The sequence below is a fragment of the Octopus bimaculoides genome, chromosome 14 (assembly GCF_046866305.1).
Source record: "Octopus bimaculoides isolate indiv1 chromosome 14, ASM4686630v1, whole genome shotgun sequence".
Lineage (NCBI taxonomy): Eukaryota > Metazoa > Mollusca > Cephalopoda > Octopoda > Octopodidae > Octopus > Octopus bimaculoides.
Genome location: NC_142941.1, coordinates 44,133,506 through 44,152,626, shown reverse-complemented (window position 1 = coordinate 44,152,626; position 19,121 = coordinate 44,133,506). Strand labels below are relative to the sequence as shown.

Sequence of the window (19,121 nt, the reverse complement as noted above, 5' to 3'; positions counted from 1 at the left end):
ATTTTTTCTCTTTTGTTTCAGGTAAACTTTGGTAATTCCAATAGTTATGTCTAGTAAAATCTGGTTGTTTGCCTTTGAAATATTCTTAATATTTATTTGGTGTTGTTCTGCAACTATAGATCTTACATACAGCATTGAAGAAGAAAAACCTTCTGCGAGTTACGTTGGAGATATTGCAGCAGATTCTAATATTGCCAATGAACTTGATACTGAAAACCTAGGTCCAATTGCATTCAACCAGTTACAACAGACTATGGTAGATACTCCATCATTATTCAATATAACCAGAGCAGGGAAACTCTATACCACTGCATCTCTTGATGTTGAGAATCTCTGTAGCAAGAATACAGAATGTTTTCAACTGTTAAATGTAGCAGTTCAGCAAGGGGAATCATTTAAGAAGATCTTAAAGATCAAAGTATTAATTAAAGATATTAATGATCATCAGCCAACATTTCCAAGTAATGAAACGAACCTAAATTTTACCGAGACTGATGGAAAAGGAAGAAAAATAGCAATTCCTAATGCAATAGATGGAGATATTGAAAGCCCAAATAATCAAGTGACATATACATTAAGAAAACAATCTGATCATCATTTTGGTCTCTTCGTGCAAAAGAGGGAAGTTGGTGCTGACATAATTGAAATTGTCTTGGAAGGAGAACTAGACAGAGAAACTCAAGAATCTTACACACTGGAAGTTGTAGCAACTGATGGAGGCACACCACCCAAACAATCTGTTTTAATCATTAAAATATCAGTGATTGATGTCAATGACAACTGGCCATATTTCTCGAAAGGAGTCTATAATGTTTCTGTAAAAAATACACATAAGCCCTCATTGCCCATTATAACATTGCATGCAACAGATAAAGATGCTGGAAAGAATGGCAAAATTACTTACAAGTTGAAGCCTGATGTAAAGTTATTTAAAATTAATCATGAAACAGGAGATATTTTTCTGAATGAAAATTTCACTTCAGAGAAAAAAGAACACTATAAATTGATTATTGCAGCAGAAGATAATGGAGAAATTCCATTAGTTTCTAGTGCTATTGTTAATGTAAAGTTCATGAACCAATACAACACTCCACCAAAAATACTCATTAGTTTTGCTCCTAGCTTTATAAAGAATACAGTTACCATTTCTGAAGGGATTCCTGTTGGGAGTTTCATTGCTTATGTTATAGTTGTTGATAAAGATGTTGGACAGAATGGAGATGTTCAATGCCATCTAAAACATAACAATTTTGAACTGAGAAAATTAAACCCCAAAGAGTATAAAATTGTGATTAAACAGCCTGTTGATAGAGAGACAACTGATCATTATAAAATTGATGTTTTCTGCCGGGATAAAGGCCTATTTTCAGTGATGGTAAAAAATCATTTCTTTATCCAAGTAAAAGACATTAACGATGTCCGACCACAATTCAGTAAAAAAGCTTATAAATTCCTGGTCTATGAGAATGAAAAAGCTAACTATCCTGTTGGCTTTGTCACAGCCACTGACCTAGATGTGGGACCTGGGGGTCAACTGGAATTCTCTATTCTGAGTAAGAATAAACAGGATCCAGTGTTTCAGATTAATAATGCTGGGTTTATTACAACAACAAAGTTATTGGATTATGAAAAACAAAAACATTACCAGTTCCATGTACTTGCCAAAGACAATGGTACACCACCACTGAATGACACAGTAGATGTTATTGTTGAAGTAATGGACAAAAATGATAATGCTCCATATTTTAACTTTCCAACAGTTAACCCTTTCAGCTTTGATGTTCACTACCATCCACAAAGTGATAATGAAATCACAGTTCTAAAGGCTTCTGATAAAGACAGTGGAAGCAATGCTTTCCTTCATTACCAAATACTTGAAGGAAATGAACAGCAGTTGTTCATGGTGAAACCTTACTCTGGAGTATTGCTCTTCTCACGTAAAGTTTATCCAAATGATGCAGCAATATATAGACTTGTTGTAGCAGTAAATGATAGTGGCATACCATCTCTGTCGGCAATGACTACTTTATCTTTGACATTGACTGTCAGTAACAGCTCCTTATTAATGACAAATGTTCAGGCTCAGTCCAAAAAAGTAAATGATGTAAACTTATCAATAATAATAATAGTTGTAGCTGTAATATTCTCAATAATTCTTGTAGTGTCTGCTACAGTATGTATAGTTCGATATATAAATGTCTCAAATAGGGTTCGAGATCAAAGACTGAATCAGCTGAATGAGACTAACCCTGATGCAAAGCATTTAATATATCAAGCTAGTAGCCCTACAACATTACTAAGAGTCCCAGAAGAAAGTACCAGTGAAAACAATCCTGCAGCAGCACCGTTTTACTCAGTGGTTGAATTACCTAGTGACTGGACGATAGCCACTCTTACTCGAAGACATCCAGTACCAACACAGGTAAGTTATCATTGGTAAATGTAAGGAAGTTTGTGAATTTGGGTAAGTTCAGAAGAGGAATTGGACCCTGTGAAACCATCCTTTCATCTGAAATGGGGATTCTTTTGAACTAAAAGGCTAAGTTTTTCTTGTTTAGATGAAGAGGACAGCAGCACAGCTAGTAGGGATGCAAAATGGGAAGCAATTCACCCTGGGTAACGTTTTTATGGATGTAATACATTTGAGCCCATATGGGCTTTGTGGCCTGAGAAAGTGGGGGTGGGATGGGGACACACCAAAGATCACCCTTGGTGGTACACATTTTAACTATTTAGCTACACCACTGGAAGAGTATAAATTCTCAAAGTGTTATAGATTCCTCTTCTTTCTCATGAAATATCAATTTATTCAAAATCAGGAACTTCATTGTATAATCTCTTTTTATTTTCATAATACTGGCCATAAACAATATTTTTGGACCTTGGTTTTTTGGCCTGTTGTCTCTAAAAAAATTATTTCTAATTTTAGGCACAAGGCTAGTAACCTTGGTGGCAGGGGATTAATCACTACCATTGGCTCTAGTACATGGATGGGATTTTTTTTATTGACCCATTATTTATTTGGAACTTGGGGTAATTAGTTCTCAGAGCTTGTTCCTGAGTGCTGCAAATCAGTGCCTCAGTACATCTTTTGAAATCACTTTTACTTTACCACCTCCAGTTATTGGCATTGTCTCTCCCCTTCCATTTCTGTCATATTGTCCATGCATCATTTTCATTTTCAAGTTGATCAATCTTTATTCTCCATCTTGTTTCTTAAATACTTTTGATTGTGTTACATTTTCACTTGGTATCATGTTATTTCTAACAGCAACAGCCAAAAGTTCAATCTGTTGCTTGATATACCATCTCAGATTATTTTCCTCATTTACAACACATATCTTGCATCCTATGAGACTGCTTCCTCCCTTCTTTATAGGCATATACAGTCTAATCGAAATCACTTTTAAGGTTTCAATTGTCATCACTTTCCTAGTTTTTCTATCCATTTCCTCAAGTTTGTTCTTTGTCCATCTAAAAATCCTGCTCTATACCCCATTAAAGAGACAGACCATATATTCATCAGTCTGATCTTGTTCTTTCCATTGGATCTACCCTCCATGGTTAATTTGATTCTTCTTTGGTACTCTTACCCAAAGCTTTCCTTCATCTCAGTCTCTCTGATTTTGTCATGCTCCAAAATACCCAGATGCTCATATCCATGTCCCTCAACATCCTTTATTCTCTCACTGTTGGGTGCTTCTACATCATCAGATGACACTACTTTGCCTTTTTTCTGATAAGCATACCTGTCTTTTTAATTCCAAATTTCATCCTGATTAAGTATATGTATGTATGTATGTATATGTATATACATGCATATATATGCATATACATACACATACATATATATATATATATATATATATATATATATATATATATATATATATATATATACATACACACACATACATACATATATACATACATAAATACATACATATATACATGCATATATATATATATATATACATATGCATACATATATATACACACATATATATACACACACAGACACACACACACGCACACAGACACAAATACATATATATGTATGTATATACATATATACATGCATATATTTATATTTATATATACTAGAGTACCTGAGTCATCAATAATAATGGGTGATGTTTCACTAAACTTTGTGATAATTACATTTTTGCTTGTGCACATGAATATTCAATTTTTCCAATTGGAGGTATTGTTGGAAAATGTCTTCATGATGAAAGTTGCTAATGAGTATATGAGGATGTAAATAAAAATGCCAAATTAACAAGAAAATATGGAAATTATATTTACCATTCCTAAAATATTATACAGGTTTGATTACTTTTAAATTGGGCAATATGTTGTAGTTTAGTGACTCACTTGTATTTCTACATTATGTTATATTTTTTACAATGAGTACTCTCCCTAATCCTAGAAATGTTGTGAATGTATATATGTATTTAAGACTACCAAAATATAGGCATATTTACACATGTGTACATGATCTTACAAACAGGTTACATATATTTTCCAAAGGTTTTCAAGGGATAACAGGTTTAGCTCATGCAAAAGCTGTGCATTTATAACATACTTGACACATTCCATGCAAAAGCTACAAATGTACATAAGAAGTATTATTATTCACATTCACCACAAAAGTTCCTGAAGAACAATATTTTTTGAATAGACATGAGGAGCAACGAACACATTTTGGCCTTCTAAATTTTCAGTCAGTAATTTAAAATTATTTTTGTCATTTGTTCTGCTTAAAGCAAGAAATACATATCTACAGTGTAATAAGTTGATAGGCTAACACTGAATACATGATACCTCACATAAGTTGAATATGGAAGGTAATTGTGAAGTCTAGTGAAATATATGCAGGAGTGGCTCTGTGGTAAGTAGCTTGCTTACCAACCGTATGGTTCCGGGTTCAGTCATACTGCATAGCACCTTGGGCAAGTGTCTTCTCCTATAGCCTCAGGCCGACCAAAGCCTTGTGAGTGAATTTGGTTGACGGAAACTGAAAGAAGCCTGTCATATATGTGTGTGTGTGTTTCTCCTTATCATTCCAACTTACATAATTTACATGAAAAAGGTATTGTTTCCACAGGAGAGCAGACCACCACATATAGCTCAAGCCTCTGATCAAGATGGTGCTAGAGAAATTAATAGCACAGCTACAATTAGCAGAAGAGGAGGCAGTCGAAGAGACAGTGAAAATGGATGGCGAATAGATGATGCAACAAAACATTATGAAGAAATACCAGGTATGTCTTCAATTTTATTTACTCAGAGTGAAATAGGAGAATTTTAATGAATGAGATTAAAGATTAAAAATATATTGTCTCTTGTCTTTTATTTTAAACATGTCCTGACTAATGAACTAATGAAGGCCCAAGGAAGAAATTATTTAAAAATAATGATTTATAACTATAAGTCCAGGCATGGCTGTGTCATTAAGAAGCTTCATTTGCAGCTATGTGGTTTTGATTTCAGTGCCACTGCACAGCAACTTGGGCCTACGTCTTCAACAACTAGTATCATATGAGTAAATTTGGTCGATGGAAACTGAAGAAGCCTGTTGTATATATATATATAAACCTACATATCTATCTATTTCTCTCTCTCTCTCTCTCTCTCTCTCTATGTATATATATATATATATATATATATATATATACATATATATATATATATATATAGTCAATCCAAACATAAACAAGCAAGAAAAATCAACAAAAAACAACAACAACAACAACAACAACAACAACGCGAGTACGTGGAATAAGTACAGTCTTATTGGACACGCAGGAAAGGAAAGAAAAGAAAGAGGATTTCATGTTTCGAGTGGAGCTCTTCATCAGAAATATAGAAAAAGTCCAAAGAAGGGAAGGCGGAGAAAGAAAATCGCTAGTGTATGTGTGTGCGCATGTGTGTGTGTGACTTAGTGTCCCACACCACTACTTGACAGCCAATGTTAGTTTGTTTACATCTCTCTAAGCTAGTGGGCAGAACAAGTCTGACAGAATAAGTAGTAGACTTAGAAATAAGTACTGAGGTTGATTCATTTGACTAAATCCTTCAAGGTATAGTTGCAGTCCAATAACTGAAACAAAAATAAGAGACAGAAGATCTTGACTTTAATGTAAAAACAAGAGATAAAAGATCTTGACTTTAATGCAGTTTGAATGATCATATTCACACCAGTCACCAAATTAGTATTTTACTTAGAACTGCAAAGAACTAGGCTTATTTAGACATGGCTTCTATTTGCCTTGTTGTATCTACATCACAGAATGTACAAGTTTTTCACTCCAGTGAAATTGCCTTTAACCCTTTAGCATTTCAACCAGCCATATCCGACCAAAATATTCTACCTGTTTTATGTTTAAACTGGCTAGATTTGGTCTCATTCTGTGTAGAGATGAGCAGGAAATAAAGGATAAATCATATGTGAAATTGTTGGAGAATGACCATAGCACCAATTGATCTTGCTTGGGGATCCAGCTGGTCTATTTGCTGATGGTAACACCTTGGATAACATCGGTGGCATGGGGAGGGGAAGCTGCTGGTCTTCCGTAAACAACCTTGCCTGGACTTGTGCCTTGCAGGGGAACTTTCTAGATGCAATCCCATGGTCATTCATGACTGAAGGGAATCATTACCCTTGCCCTTTACCCTTATTTCTGACAGGACTCACTGGTGTGGGGTAGGCATGTCTGAGTATTCTACTTGTGTAGCTCTTACAGAAATAGTAGATTATGTAGATGGAGAGATGATTTATGAATATCTAGTGCTTTAAGCTCTTGAATACCATGTCTTCTGGGGAAATTATCAAAGGGAGATAAATATCTTCCTATCAAAGGAAGATTTGCCTCCATAGAGTGAAACACTAGCCCAATGATAGGTCATCATATAACTTATCACAAATAATTACATTATTGTAAATACATAGTCTGTAATTTTAACCATGGTAATTTTGTCAAAAGTTAATGCCATCTTTGGTAAGTTCATCATCATGCTACATGAAATTATTGGTAAATTTATTATCATACTTTTTAGCTGTAGAGTAAATATATATTGCAAAACATTATCGAAAAATTTTATATTTATTAAGTAAATATGTTGCATTAGCAATGGAAAGAACATTCAAAAACAAAATTATTAATCTCAAATTTTCTCAATATATACATGAAAAAAACCCAAAAAAACCAAAAAAGTAAAAAAAAAAAAATACTCTTCAAAAATATTATAGCGAAAAAAGTAAGTAAAAATGGAAATTCAATAAAATAAAAGATAACACTATATGAAATAAGAAGAAAGAAGAAGCATTTTAAAAAAGACAAATTGTAAGCAATGGCTCTTAAATAAATCCAGTATTTTGCAATTTTGACATTCATTGATGCTGCGTTGAATTCTCAGAGCGTTATCTTTATCCTTCTTTTTGGGTTATGGAATTTCTGCAGTAGAGATATACTGTTTGATTATTATTTAGTTTCATGATTATGCCTTTTTTTTAAAAGATTTCTAAAAATTTCTGAGATTGTAGGAGGGAAATTTTTTGGCTTCAAATAAATTTCTTTTTCATTGTTAAAGAAGTGCGCCTTATTTACTCTATGAATTAAAACTTTAAATAATGCTTAGTGGTGTATTTATTCTGCAGATAAAATGTATGATGGAGAATTTACCAGTGATGTATCAATTCTTTGTGATAAAATTATCAGTGAATGAATTTAGTGTACCAAATTTTACGTGATGAATTTATAGCAATGAATTTATGAGGAATGCAATGAAAGCTAGTGAAATAAGAAGTTAGTTATGGTGACTCAAACAGGAAAAATAGAACTCAAAATATGAGTATATGTATATTTTTATTAATGTTTAGCAGAAACAACAGCCTTTGTGTTACTTTGTTACTTCATCATTATTATCATCGTTGTTTAACGTCGAAATTTATGCTGGCATCGGTTGGACGGTTTGACTGAAAACTGGCAAGCCGGGAGGCTGCACCAGACTCCAATCTGATTTGGCAAGGTTTCTACAGCTGCATGCCCTTCCTAAAGCCAACCACTTCAAGAATGTAGTGGGTGCTTTTGCATGCCACCAGCACAAGAGCCAGTCAAGTTGCACTGGCATCTGTTATGCTTGAATGGTGCTTTTTATGTGCCAGTCAGGTGGCACTGGTATTGGCCATACTCAAATGGTGCATTTTACATGTCACTGGCACAGGTGCCTGTCAGGCAGCACTGGCATCAGCCATGTTCAAATGGCATGAGTCTGCTGAAATTTTAATAAGAATATATAAGAAGTAAGTTAGAGATATGGCCATCAGGCTAAAGAAAATCTTTTATAATTTTAATAGAAAAAAATCAAGAGAAGCTGTAACTAATTACCTGATGAGCCAGAGATAACAGACTCCTTATTTTGATGGATTGCTTGAGTCTATTTAGCTGTAAGGAAAAGTAGCCTGGGGCAGTACATTTCCTTAAACTGGAAGCTGTGGAACTAAATTTTAAGAGGTGTCCCTCCAGCTTATTTTAAGCTTATATCCTTCCAAAGACAATACAGGTTATCATTGTGTTGGTATTAACATATTTAATGTAGTAAGTATAACAAGCGCAATAAGGAAATATACTTATGCAGAGAGAAAATGATGTCATGCATGAAATCATTGAATGGTGATGAAAAGTCTTTGATAAAGCTACATGAGTGATTGATGGACTGAAACAGTAATCACCAATCAGTTAGTTAATTGGTTGCATATTAATGAATTGATGAATAATAAAAGAAGTGAAATAGAACCAGCTTGTGTGTTTATTATTAGCATAACGACCCTTCTAGAAAAGAACAAAAACTATTTCAACCACACAAGATCACGTCGAGAATCTTGTAAACCAAATACAAAAATGAAATATTTTGACCATTTCAACAAATATAGAAAATAATTCCAGATGTATCTAATCCTTATTAAATCGCTTCTGCAAAGTATAGACTGCAACATACTTGCTAAAAAACAATTTCTCTACGTAAGCAATTTCTAATTAGACTTTTTAATGCTTGCTAGATTACATAAGTCAATATCAACTTAACTATTGTGTCCATGCAGGTGGCATTACTGAATAACTATTATAGTGGTTTATATATTTATAAATATATGCTATATGCCTTATAAATATTTGCAATATGGGAAACAACTCCAAGTATATTTGAGCCTTGTTAAACCTCTTCAGCAAAGCATACACTTCAACATACTTGCTGAAAGACAAGTTCCTTACATAAGCAATTTCTAATTAGACTCTTCAATGCTTGCAACATTACATATACCAATATTAACATAACTATTGTTTTCTATGCAGATGGTATTACTGAATAATCATTATAGTGGTTTATATATTTATAAGTATATGCTATATAGACAGATATTTCAATACAGAAAGAGAAATTCTACTCAATTTCTTCATTCTATGAAATATAGAATAAGCTCCTAAACTCTGAACACATTCCAGTAATGATTAGTAATAGGCAGAGAAGTGTGGTGGTGTGAGGATGAAAAGAGCACACCATAGAAACTATCAATGCTTTTAACCACTGTTGACCTTCCATACTGGGCAGATCAATGAAGCATTTGAGGAATTATAGTAATTAGAGTAATTTCCTCATTGTAAACTGCCTCCATATCAGGGGGTCTTGATTGTTATGGCAGGTAATAAAAGCTCTATGACTGTTTTTATGAGGATTTTTCTTATGGAAACTTAAAACTTCTTATGGGAATTGTGGCTAATTATCATTGACATATTCTTAGATAAAATAGATTAGTTTGATGGTAGACCTCCATTAGTTTTCATCAACAGTATTTAATGAGAGAGGAAGACAGTGAGGAAGAAAGAGAGAGAGGTGGGGGAGAAAGTGGGTGGAGAAAAGGAGAAAGAGAAAAAGAAATGAAGAGATAAATAAAGACAGTGAGAGAGAGAGAGAGAAAGAAAGAAAAGGTAAGAAAGAGAAATATAATATTATAAGAGGATACAGAGAAACATAAGAGAGGAAGAAGAGAGAAAGGGTGTAGGCTGGAGGGAGAAATATAATTAGAGACTGATAGACAGTATTGGAAGCTAATGAAAAGAAGATAAACATGCAAACAGTATTAATCTCTTCTTCACCCAACCCCACACTCTGTGAGTTACAAACCAAGGGGAGAGGCTGAGTCAAGAGACAATTCTTAGAATGAAGAATTCTGCAAATCATTTAGTATGTATAACAAAGAAGTAGTAGAGATGAAATGACTAACTGGATAAAGTATCACACTAAAATCTCAAGTGTCAAAGGTTCATATTGTAGTGCAGGCATTTCCCTGCTGTGCCCTCAAGAAAGTCTATTAGTGGTGCTTCCAGTTGTTTTATGGTTGGTTATAGGGAAACAAGGGAAACTACTTTAAGAGATGTGATATGCATACAAAATAGACAACATACACAGTAGAATCTCATGTACATAATACAGAGAGTCATAAGACTATAATTAACTGAGATTAAAGCATGCAATTAGTAGATAAAAAAACTCCCTCTGGCGTAATTTAAAATCCTAAACAACAAGCAAGAGAGCTAACTCCAATAACATCAAGCAACCAAATTTGTACAAGGAAATAAAGACATTGTAGACTGGAATAGACCTTGTTCTTAGGGACAACTATAAAAAAAGCTAGGGACATGTTTCAAGCTTAGATTTCTTCAGTAACATATATTCTAAAATGGTAATTGTATATATGATCAGTGAAAGGTGACAAGCTGACAGAATCATTAACACATTGGGCAAAATGCATAGCTGCATTTCATCTGTCTGTATGATCTGAATTCAAACTCTGTTGAGGTCGACTTTGCCTATTATCCTTTCGGAGTCAATAAAATAAGTACCAGTTGAATACTGGGGTCGATGCAATCAACTTATCCACTTACCTGAAAGTACTGGCCTTGTGCTAAACATTGAAACCATTATATATAATCAGAATATAATTTCATCATTTTGGTCATCATCTTCATCATCATCATCATTTAACATCCATATTCCATGGTGGCATGGGTTGGAAACAAATGAGGATTGGTGAAAGGGAATGCATCTGGTTGGAGAAAAATCTGCCTTCACAAATTCTGTTAGATATGGCTACATGGTTGAGAAAGTTCTTCCCCAGTCATAAAAACAAGTCACTGTGTGGCACCTTGGCAAGTTACTTGTAATATAAGCCGTGGGTAACCAAAGCCTTGTGAATGGGTTTTGTGTGTAAATGTGTGTGTACATACACGCACACACATACGCACAGTTTATAGATCCAATATAGGTAGAATCAGCAAAAAATGTACTCTATTTTGTGAGAGATAACTATCAATTTAATATACAACTGAAAGAGCTACTAATGGTTTCATGCATTTATGATACTTTAACTAGGTATATTTATGAAATACATAATGCATCTCCAAGCAATGAATGTGTGGTGTGTTTATATATATATATATATATATATATATACATATCTGTATGTGTGTGTGTGTATAGACAAATATAGGTATATTAAATACCATACAACATAGATTCTTGATTCACCGAGATTTTCTAGCTCCACTTGAAAAGGGGAGATAATCACAAGAATCAGGACCTCCAAAGTTGACAAACCATAATGGAAAAGTACGTGTGTGTAAAAGAGTGTGTGTGTGTGTGTGTGTGTGAAAGGAAACATATTCAAAGAAAGACAAAGTAATATATGTTAGCCTCACTAAAGTAAACTAGATAAATGCAAGTTTTTTTCTGATATTACTGGTTTGGTGTCAGTGCTGCCAGAAAGAAAATTGTGTTATTGTAATATATCCTATGAAAATCCATGTTTGGGTCTTGTAAAAACCTTTTAAGTCCGATTCATTTAAGAATTGTTCACTGTAGTGAATAAATATATTCAGATCTGCTGATGGAAAATTGATTTTAGTCAACATCCTTCTTCTTAAGTCCTGGATCTGTCATGACCCTACAAGAACACATGTTATCTTCATTTTTTATTTTTTGTTCTATTTTGGGTGATATTATCCTGGTCTCCATTTCCATGGTCTAGAAATGACCAGAAGAGTACAGTACCATCCTCCTCCTACCTTAATGTGATGCTAATCCCTTACAGGGTCAACCCCAAGCTGTTATTGACACTCATTTTGTCCAGTGTAGACCGGAGTAATGTGGTGTTTTGTTCAAGAACACAGTGTCGCACCTGGGCTAGGAATGGAAACCATAACCTCATGATCTTGATTCTCACACCTTAACCACGAAGCCATTCACCTTCAGTTAACATATTATTTTACCATAAAGGATTGAATAATTGTCCAGTATCTGATAAAACACCAGGAAAACTGAAGCCTTTACATTTCTTTCTTTTGGTAGTGTATTCCTGCCACTGTACCACATTCTCTCTTGTTTGTATTCCATTAGTTTGAAACAAGAAGGGAGCCTCTACCTGGTTGTGAAAACCTGCAAGAAATAGCAGTAAATCTTCTTCAAACCAATTATTATGGTCTTAAAGGGGAAGAAGACATTGATCAATATATAGTTTGGTGTTATACAAAATAATAAAATGGTCAAGGGTAGAACGCCATTGAAATGCTAGATAAGAGCTGAACAGCTTTCTCACTTCTCTCTCCTTTTTCTCACTCTTTTATTTTCTTACCCTCTTTTTCTCTCTCTCCCTCTTTTGCTCTCCTTCTTTCTCTTTCTCTCTCTCTCTCTCTCTTCCTTTCTCTTAACTTCTTACCCTACTTCATGCAATCTAATCCGTATCTGTATCTCAACATTTCCTCCACTCTCTCTTTCAATTCATTTTGTCACACATCATCTGGTTCTGTCACATTTTTGTTCCTCTTCACTTCCCCCCACTCTACATCAGTCTCTCTCTCTCTCTCTCTCCTGCCTCTCCATTTCTTTGCCACCTCTATCTTTCCCCCTTTGTATCACCATTATTCTTGTTTTGTCTATAAGATAGTTAGTATACTTAGCAAGTAGGAAGTTATCATTGAAATTTATCTTGCCTCAATAAACATCATTAAACTGGTTTCAGGCAGCAGTAACATTGCCTTATTCACCCCTATATAATTTATCCATCCCTCTTCCTCATTTCCCCCTCTCTCTCCCCATCCTCTCTGTCAATCTATCTATCTATCTATCTATCTATCTATCTATCTATCTATCTATCTATCTATCTATCTATCTCTCTATCTATATACACTTACAGATACACACACACATGCACAAGTGTATTTGTAAGCATTTACATATGTTATTTGCACCCTTCTACACTGCTGTTTAAGTTAGACACACACAAAACTACACAAAGCACAAAACAGCTAAGATAATAAGTAAATTAAAAAAAAAAAATACACTGACACACAACAACATAATCTTTTAATCAGTATCTCAGCCATTAGTGAAAGGATATAAGTCTGAGATGATGGAGATAAACAATATGATTTAGCTTATCTTGTTAAAGATTATCTCATTGTTTACAGACAGACTTTGGGAAAAATTCTGAAAAGTGCTCCATCTTCCCTCAGTGGAGTCCTAACTTCATGGCACAGTATAATTGCTTAATGATTCTCTCATGACTACTTTAGCAAGCACAGTTACATCTTTGCTTCACTGAAGAGGTTTAATGAAACTGAAACATGCCAAATATTGTCTTATACTACTTGCTGGAATTATCAAAATAATATTGATTTGAAATTTTGACACAAGGCCAATAAGTTCATGAAAGGGAGTAAGTTGCATACATTAGCTCCAGTGTTCAACTGTTACTTAATTTATTGACCCTAAAAGGATGAAAAGCAAAGTTGACCTCAGCAGAGCTTGAACTCAGAACTTAAAGAAAAAAACTGCTGCCAAGCATTCTACCAGTTCTACTATCTTAATTCACAGAATAATATTATAATAAATGATAATTATCAAAATAATATAATAATATTCTACTATCTTAATTATCCAGCATGGAAAACGGATGTTAAATGATGATGATGATGAGGAGGATGAGGAGAATGAGAAGGATGATGAAGCTGATAACAGCCATTCAAGAGGAACATTAGCAGCATTGATTGTGGTAGTCTAAGCAGGCTTCTGAAAACCATGGGTACAACCCACCCCAGTAGACCTACTCACATGCATATTTTCTCATAGAGTTCTTAAAAGATTTTCAGAAAAGTCACAGAACCTGTTCCTGTATTTTGCAAAGAACTCTGATCATCCTAATTCTAATATGACACTAGATGAAATAAAAAATTATTTCAGATATTCACATTAAAAAATAAAAAATCATATTAGCTTATTTAGAAACCAGTGAATACTATTGCTTTACAAAATGAAATCTTAAATTTTTTTAAAAGTCATCTTATTTCATGAAGCTAAAAATTTTCCACAGTATAGCAAGGTTCCTTGGAATCCACTTTAAGAATCACTTTTCTAGACTAACCGCACTACAGAAAGAGAGAAAAAGTGAGAGAAAGATTTGCTTGAAATGAGGAGTAGAAAAACAGCTGACAGCTGATGAAGGGGTGTTCTTTATGTTACTTGTCTTGTTTTCCATTTGTTTTTTTCATTGTTCGCAAAAAAAGTTCGTATTCCAGGTTTTCGTATTTCATATTTCATGTTGTTTACATTTTATGCTGTCCTGTATCTATATATGCATATGTATATACATATATATGTGAATATATACATACAGGTATGTATATATGCACATATATATATATATATATATATATATTATTTATATTATTATATGATTGAACACCACACATCCATTTCCAAGTATATATATATATATATATATATATATATATATATATATATATATTTAGAAAGATATATATATATATATATATATATATATATATATATATATTTAGAAAGATATATATATATATATATATATATATATATATATATATATATTTAGAAAGATATATATATATATATATATATATATATATATATATATATATATATATATATATATATAAAGGGACAGAGAAAGGTGGGGCATACCTTTTATATCTCTAATGAAAGACATAGCTTTTATGCTTTGAATTATTGTGGAAATAAACAAGAATACGAAGGGATTGGATTTAGAAAAGGAAAAACTAACTTTGTCATCATTACAATGGTGTTTGGAATATAGCTTAACCAAATATTCTTACAAAAAATATAATAGGTTTAGAGATGTTGTGCTGTGTGTCTGAGGCAACTTTTCCTAAGTATTTCTGTTTCAGGGAAAAGATTAATAAAGAAAGAAAATAAAGAAAAATTTCTCAGTTATGAGCAAGATTTGAAATGGCTACCTCATTGATCATTCTGTCAAAGCTCAGCCCTGCAATATTGAGAATTGTAAGGATGAATCACTGTGACTCAGAAGGTAGATTAAATTGGCTGCAAAAGATAAATATAAGAAATCTGTTTGTGTGTGTGTGTGTGTGCATGCACAAGTGCATGAGAGAGAGAGAGAGTGAGGGAGGAAAAAGGGAAGGCATGAGATAGAGTGGGTTCATAGCTTGACGCAATAAATGAGGGTGAGAAAGAATGGACAAAACCAGGAAAATGTAGACAGATAAAAAATAAATGCATACAAACAAATTTTGTGTAAGTGAATATGTGCCTCAGGTCACCGAATATATGTATGAAATATATGTATGAAATATATATATATATATATATATATATATATATATATATATATATGCATTTATATGATAAATATGTATCCGTATATGTATTTGTGTACCTGTGTGTGTATGTATACATCTACATATGTTTATGCATATATTCATACCCATATATGTACATATACAATATACATATTTATGTGTGTATATATGTATATATACATACACACTCTCACCCACCCATATATATATGTGTGTGTGTATATATATATATATATATATATGTATATAAGTATGTGTATATATATATATATATAAATGTGTGTGTGTGTATATATATATATATATATATATATATATATATATATATATATATTACTAATGTTGTGGTATTAGCAGTTTGAATCAGAGATGCATCATTTGGAAGTTTCAGTGGCATGAAAGCATGCCATATTTTCAAGATGTTTCCTACTCAGAAGTAAGTATCCCAAAGCCAAAGACTATATCACATATCTATGAAACTTCATGGTAAGCATCACTGAATCAAACTGTTGATACAAATATTTAAACATCAAAATACATATCGTGCGTGCTCTATTCCTTGATTTGGCTACCTATCTGTGTTCATATAGACATGTGCTTCTTGTGGCTACAAGGGCTTTTAGCTCTTATTTCTAGCAATGAAGGTGTGCTACCCTGCACTGTCATTCACAATTTGTGACAATTGAACTTTTCCTTTTGGTTTTATATTGTATATAGCCACTTTTGTTATTTTATCATTTTCACATTACCATTTTCCTGAATCAGTCACTGATTTATATGGTAAATACTGTATTCTGACAGTTGGGATGTAGCCAAACCATCCAGCGATGGAGTAGTCACCAGTGACGGCTTTAATTTTAAGTGAAACTAGATCAGTATGGTGATCTTGCTCGCTGTGGGGCAGTTGTCTTCCCTGTTAGTGCATAGACATATGCTTCCTGTGACTATAAGGGCTCATTGCTTTTATTTCTGGCAATGTAGGTGCTACCCTGCACTGTCAATCACAATTAGTGACAGCTGAATTTTTCCTTTATGGTTTTATATTGTGTATAGCAGCCTTTGTTATTTTATATATATATATAACCACACACACACACACACATGCATGCATACATATATATTTGTCTTTCTTTCTGTTCACTTCTTCATTCATATGTATGTACATACATATATCCAACTATTCATTTCTTCACCTAAATATGTCTTACTAATAACAATTTCTCTGTCTGAATAAAAAAAATATTATTACTAGATAAGAGAAAGAGAGAGAAAGATTGAGAGAGAGAAGGAGAGAGAGGGAGAGTGGGGGAAAGAGAGAGAGAGAGAGAGAGATAGAGAGAGAGAGAGAGAGAGAGAGAAAGTAAGGAAGTGAAAAAGGAATAGAGAGAAAATGAAGCAAAGAGTAGATATAACATTGATGGCATATATATTTACATATATAGCTAAGCCTCAATGTACTTAAGGTATTGACAGCGATAGATCTTAGCTTTGATGAGAACAGAACACAACAAGTTTCCTTTCAGATCTAATGTTAAACAAATCACAATCACAACACAGCACTAATTAGCATAAAATCTCATTCATGGCAGTTCTATTTTTATCCCAAAATTTACCCTAAATCATCTTCTTGAATTTTGTGCAAGATATGGTTGGTCTTTTATTTGGTGATAATTGTTTTCTAAATGTGGTTTTATTACATTTAATTAATCTTTCCTTTATCCAAACAGAAAACACAAAAGTAATAATAATAAAAATATGACAATTTATATATCTGTGTGTTAATGTTAAACTGAAGAATTACCAACTACTTATAGTAGTATAAATGTTTATTAAACTTTTACAAGTGTGTGTGTATAAGGATAATATAAAAGATGGTCAAGCAGGATTTTGCTGGATTACATCTCCCATGTGTAGGACGTTGGATTTTAGCAATTTGATCTGGTTAGTCTGAGTAATAATCTGGTCTGTATTTAATGTATGCCTTTTAATGTATGTGTGTGTATGTATGTATATACATATATGTATATGTACATATCTGTGTGTGTATAAGTATACATATATACATATGTATATGTATATGTACATATGTGTGTGTGTATAAAATTATATATATACATATATGCATGTGTATATATATATATATATATATATATATATATATATATATATATATATATATATATATATATATATATATATATATATATACATACACACACATATATATATATGTATGTGTGTGTGTGTATGGCTCTAAACTTTCGGTGCCTCCATTACAGCTCTTCAAGTACTTTCGTTACCACATTTCTGTTGAAATATTCTGTCTTTGCTTCAAGTAATTTTGAAAATATAGAATATTTCCATTATTTAGCTGGTGTTTAGAACAAAAATTAACATAAAATATTGATGAAGGTTTTAAATTTAGATTACTTTAAAACAGCTTGTATCATTGAACCAGGAGTGATTTCATGCAGGTTGATATGAAAATGAAGTTCTTGATTTCATCCATCAATCAAAATCTGGATACTTTTCTGAAAGTCATTCTGAATTATTTCACTAGCGCTTTTACATATATAAAAATGCTGTTGATAAAACTAATTCTGAAGAAATGCTTTCTTCCCTATGTGAGTAATACATCGGTGAGTCTGTTAAATCTTAAAGGTCTTCATAGATGATGGTCTTCTTACCACAGGCAAAAAATCGTGAATATCATCAGTATCAGCTGCTTTGATACCTACATGATGTACCATTTGTACAAGGTTATGGGTGACTGAAAACATTTTATCTTGTAATCTGTATCAGATTTAGTCTTGGTGAGTCTCTAAAGTATATATAAAGCTAAGAGGCTCCTTGTTAAAAAAGATTACACAAAAAGATTCCAAATAAGTTGAAAACATACTTATTTTAATTATTAGTGAATCCTGCAGATTATGAGACTTTAAGCTGTTGCTAGATTAGCTTATGTCTAAATCCCATACCGATACTAAGCTTTCTTTTTAACTGCATTTGGATACACATTTATCCAAACCCTAATAAAACATGTATGTTTAACTTTATCACAGGCGTCTTTAACCATTTAGCATTCAGATTATTTTGCCAAATATAATGCCTATTCAATCACATTGTTTTGAATTAATCATATATTATCTGATTTCAAAATTTTGAAGATGATGATGATGATGATCATCATCATCATCGTTTAATGTCCATCTTCCATGCATGCATGGTTGGATGGTTCACAGGAGCTGGGTGGAAAAACAACGCTATGCTACTGTGTCTGTTTTGGCAGTGTTTTTATGGGTAGATGCCCTTCCTAATACCAACCACTCTGCAGGGTGGACTCAGTGCTTTTTACGTGGCACTAGCACAAGCGAGGTTAGTTTTGGCATGATTTTTACAGCTGGGTGCCCTTCC

At 33.0% G+C, this 19,121-nt stretch overlaps 1 protein-coding gene across 2 annotated transcripts in view; it reads left to right on the top strand.

The window, feature by feature from the left end:
* LOC106868240 (protocadherin beta-4) overlaps window positions 1-19,121 on the top strand; it is a 115,601-nt gene that overhangs the window by 83,686 nt on the left and 12,794 nt on the right. For both annotated transcript variants that reach the window (XM_089362743.1, XM_014913406.3), the window contains 2 exons: window positions 22-2,422; window positions 5,108-5,264. In XM_089362743.1, coding sequence (XP_089218869.1) covers window positions 47-2,422; window positions 5,108-5,264 — 2,533 coding nt within the window. In that variant the 5' untranslated portion in view covers window positions 22-46. The remainder of the gene's footprint in view (window positions 1-21; window positions 2,423-5,107; window positions 5,265-19,121) is intronic.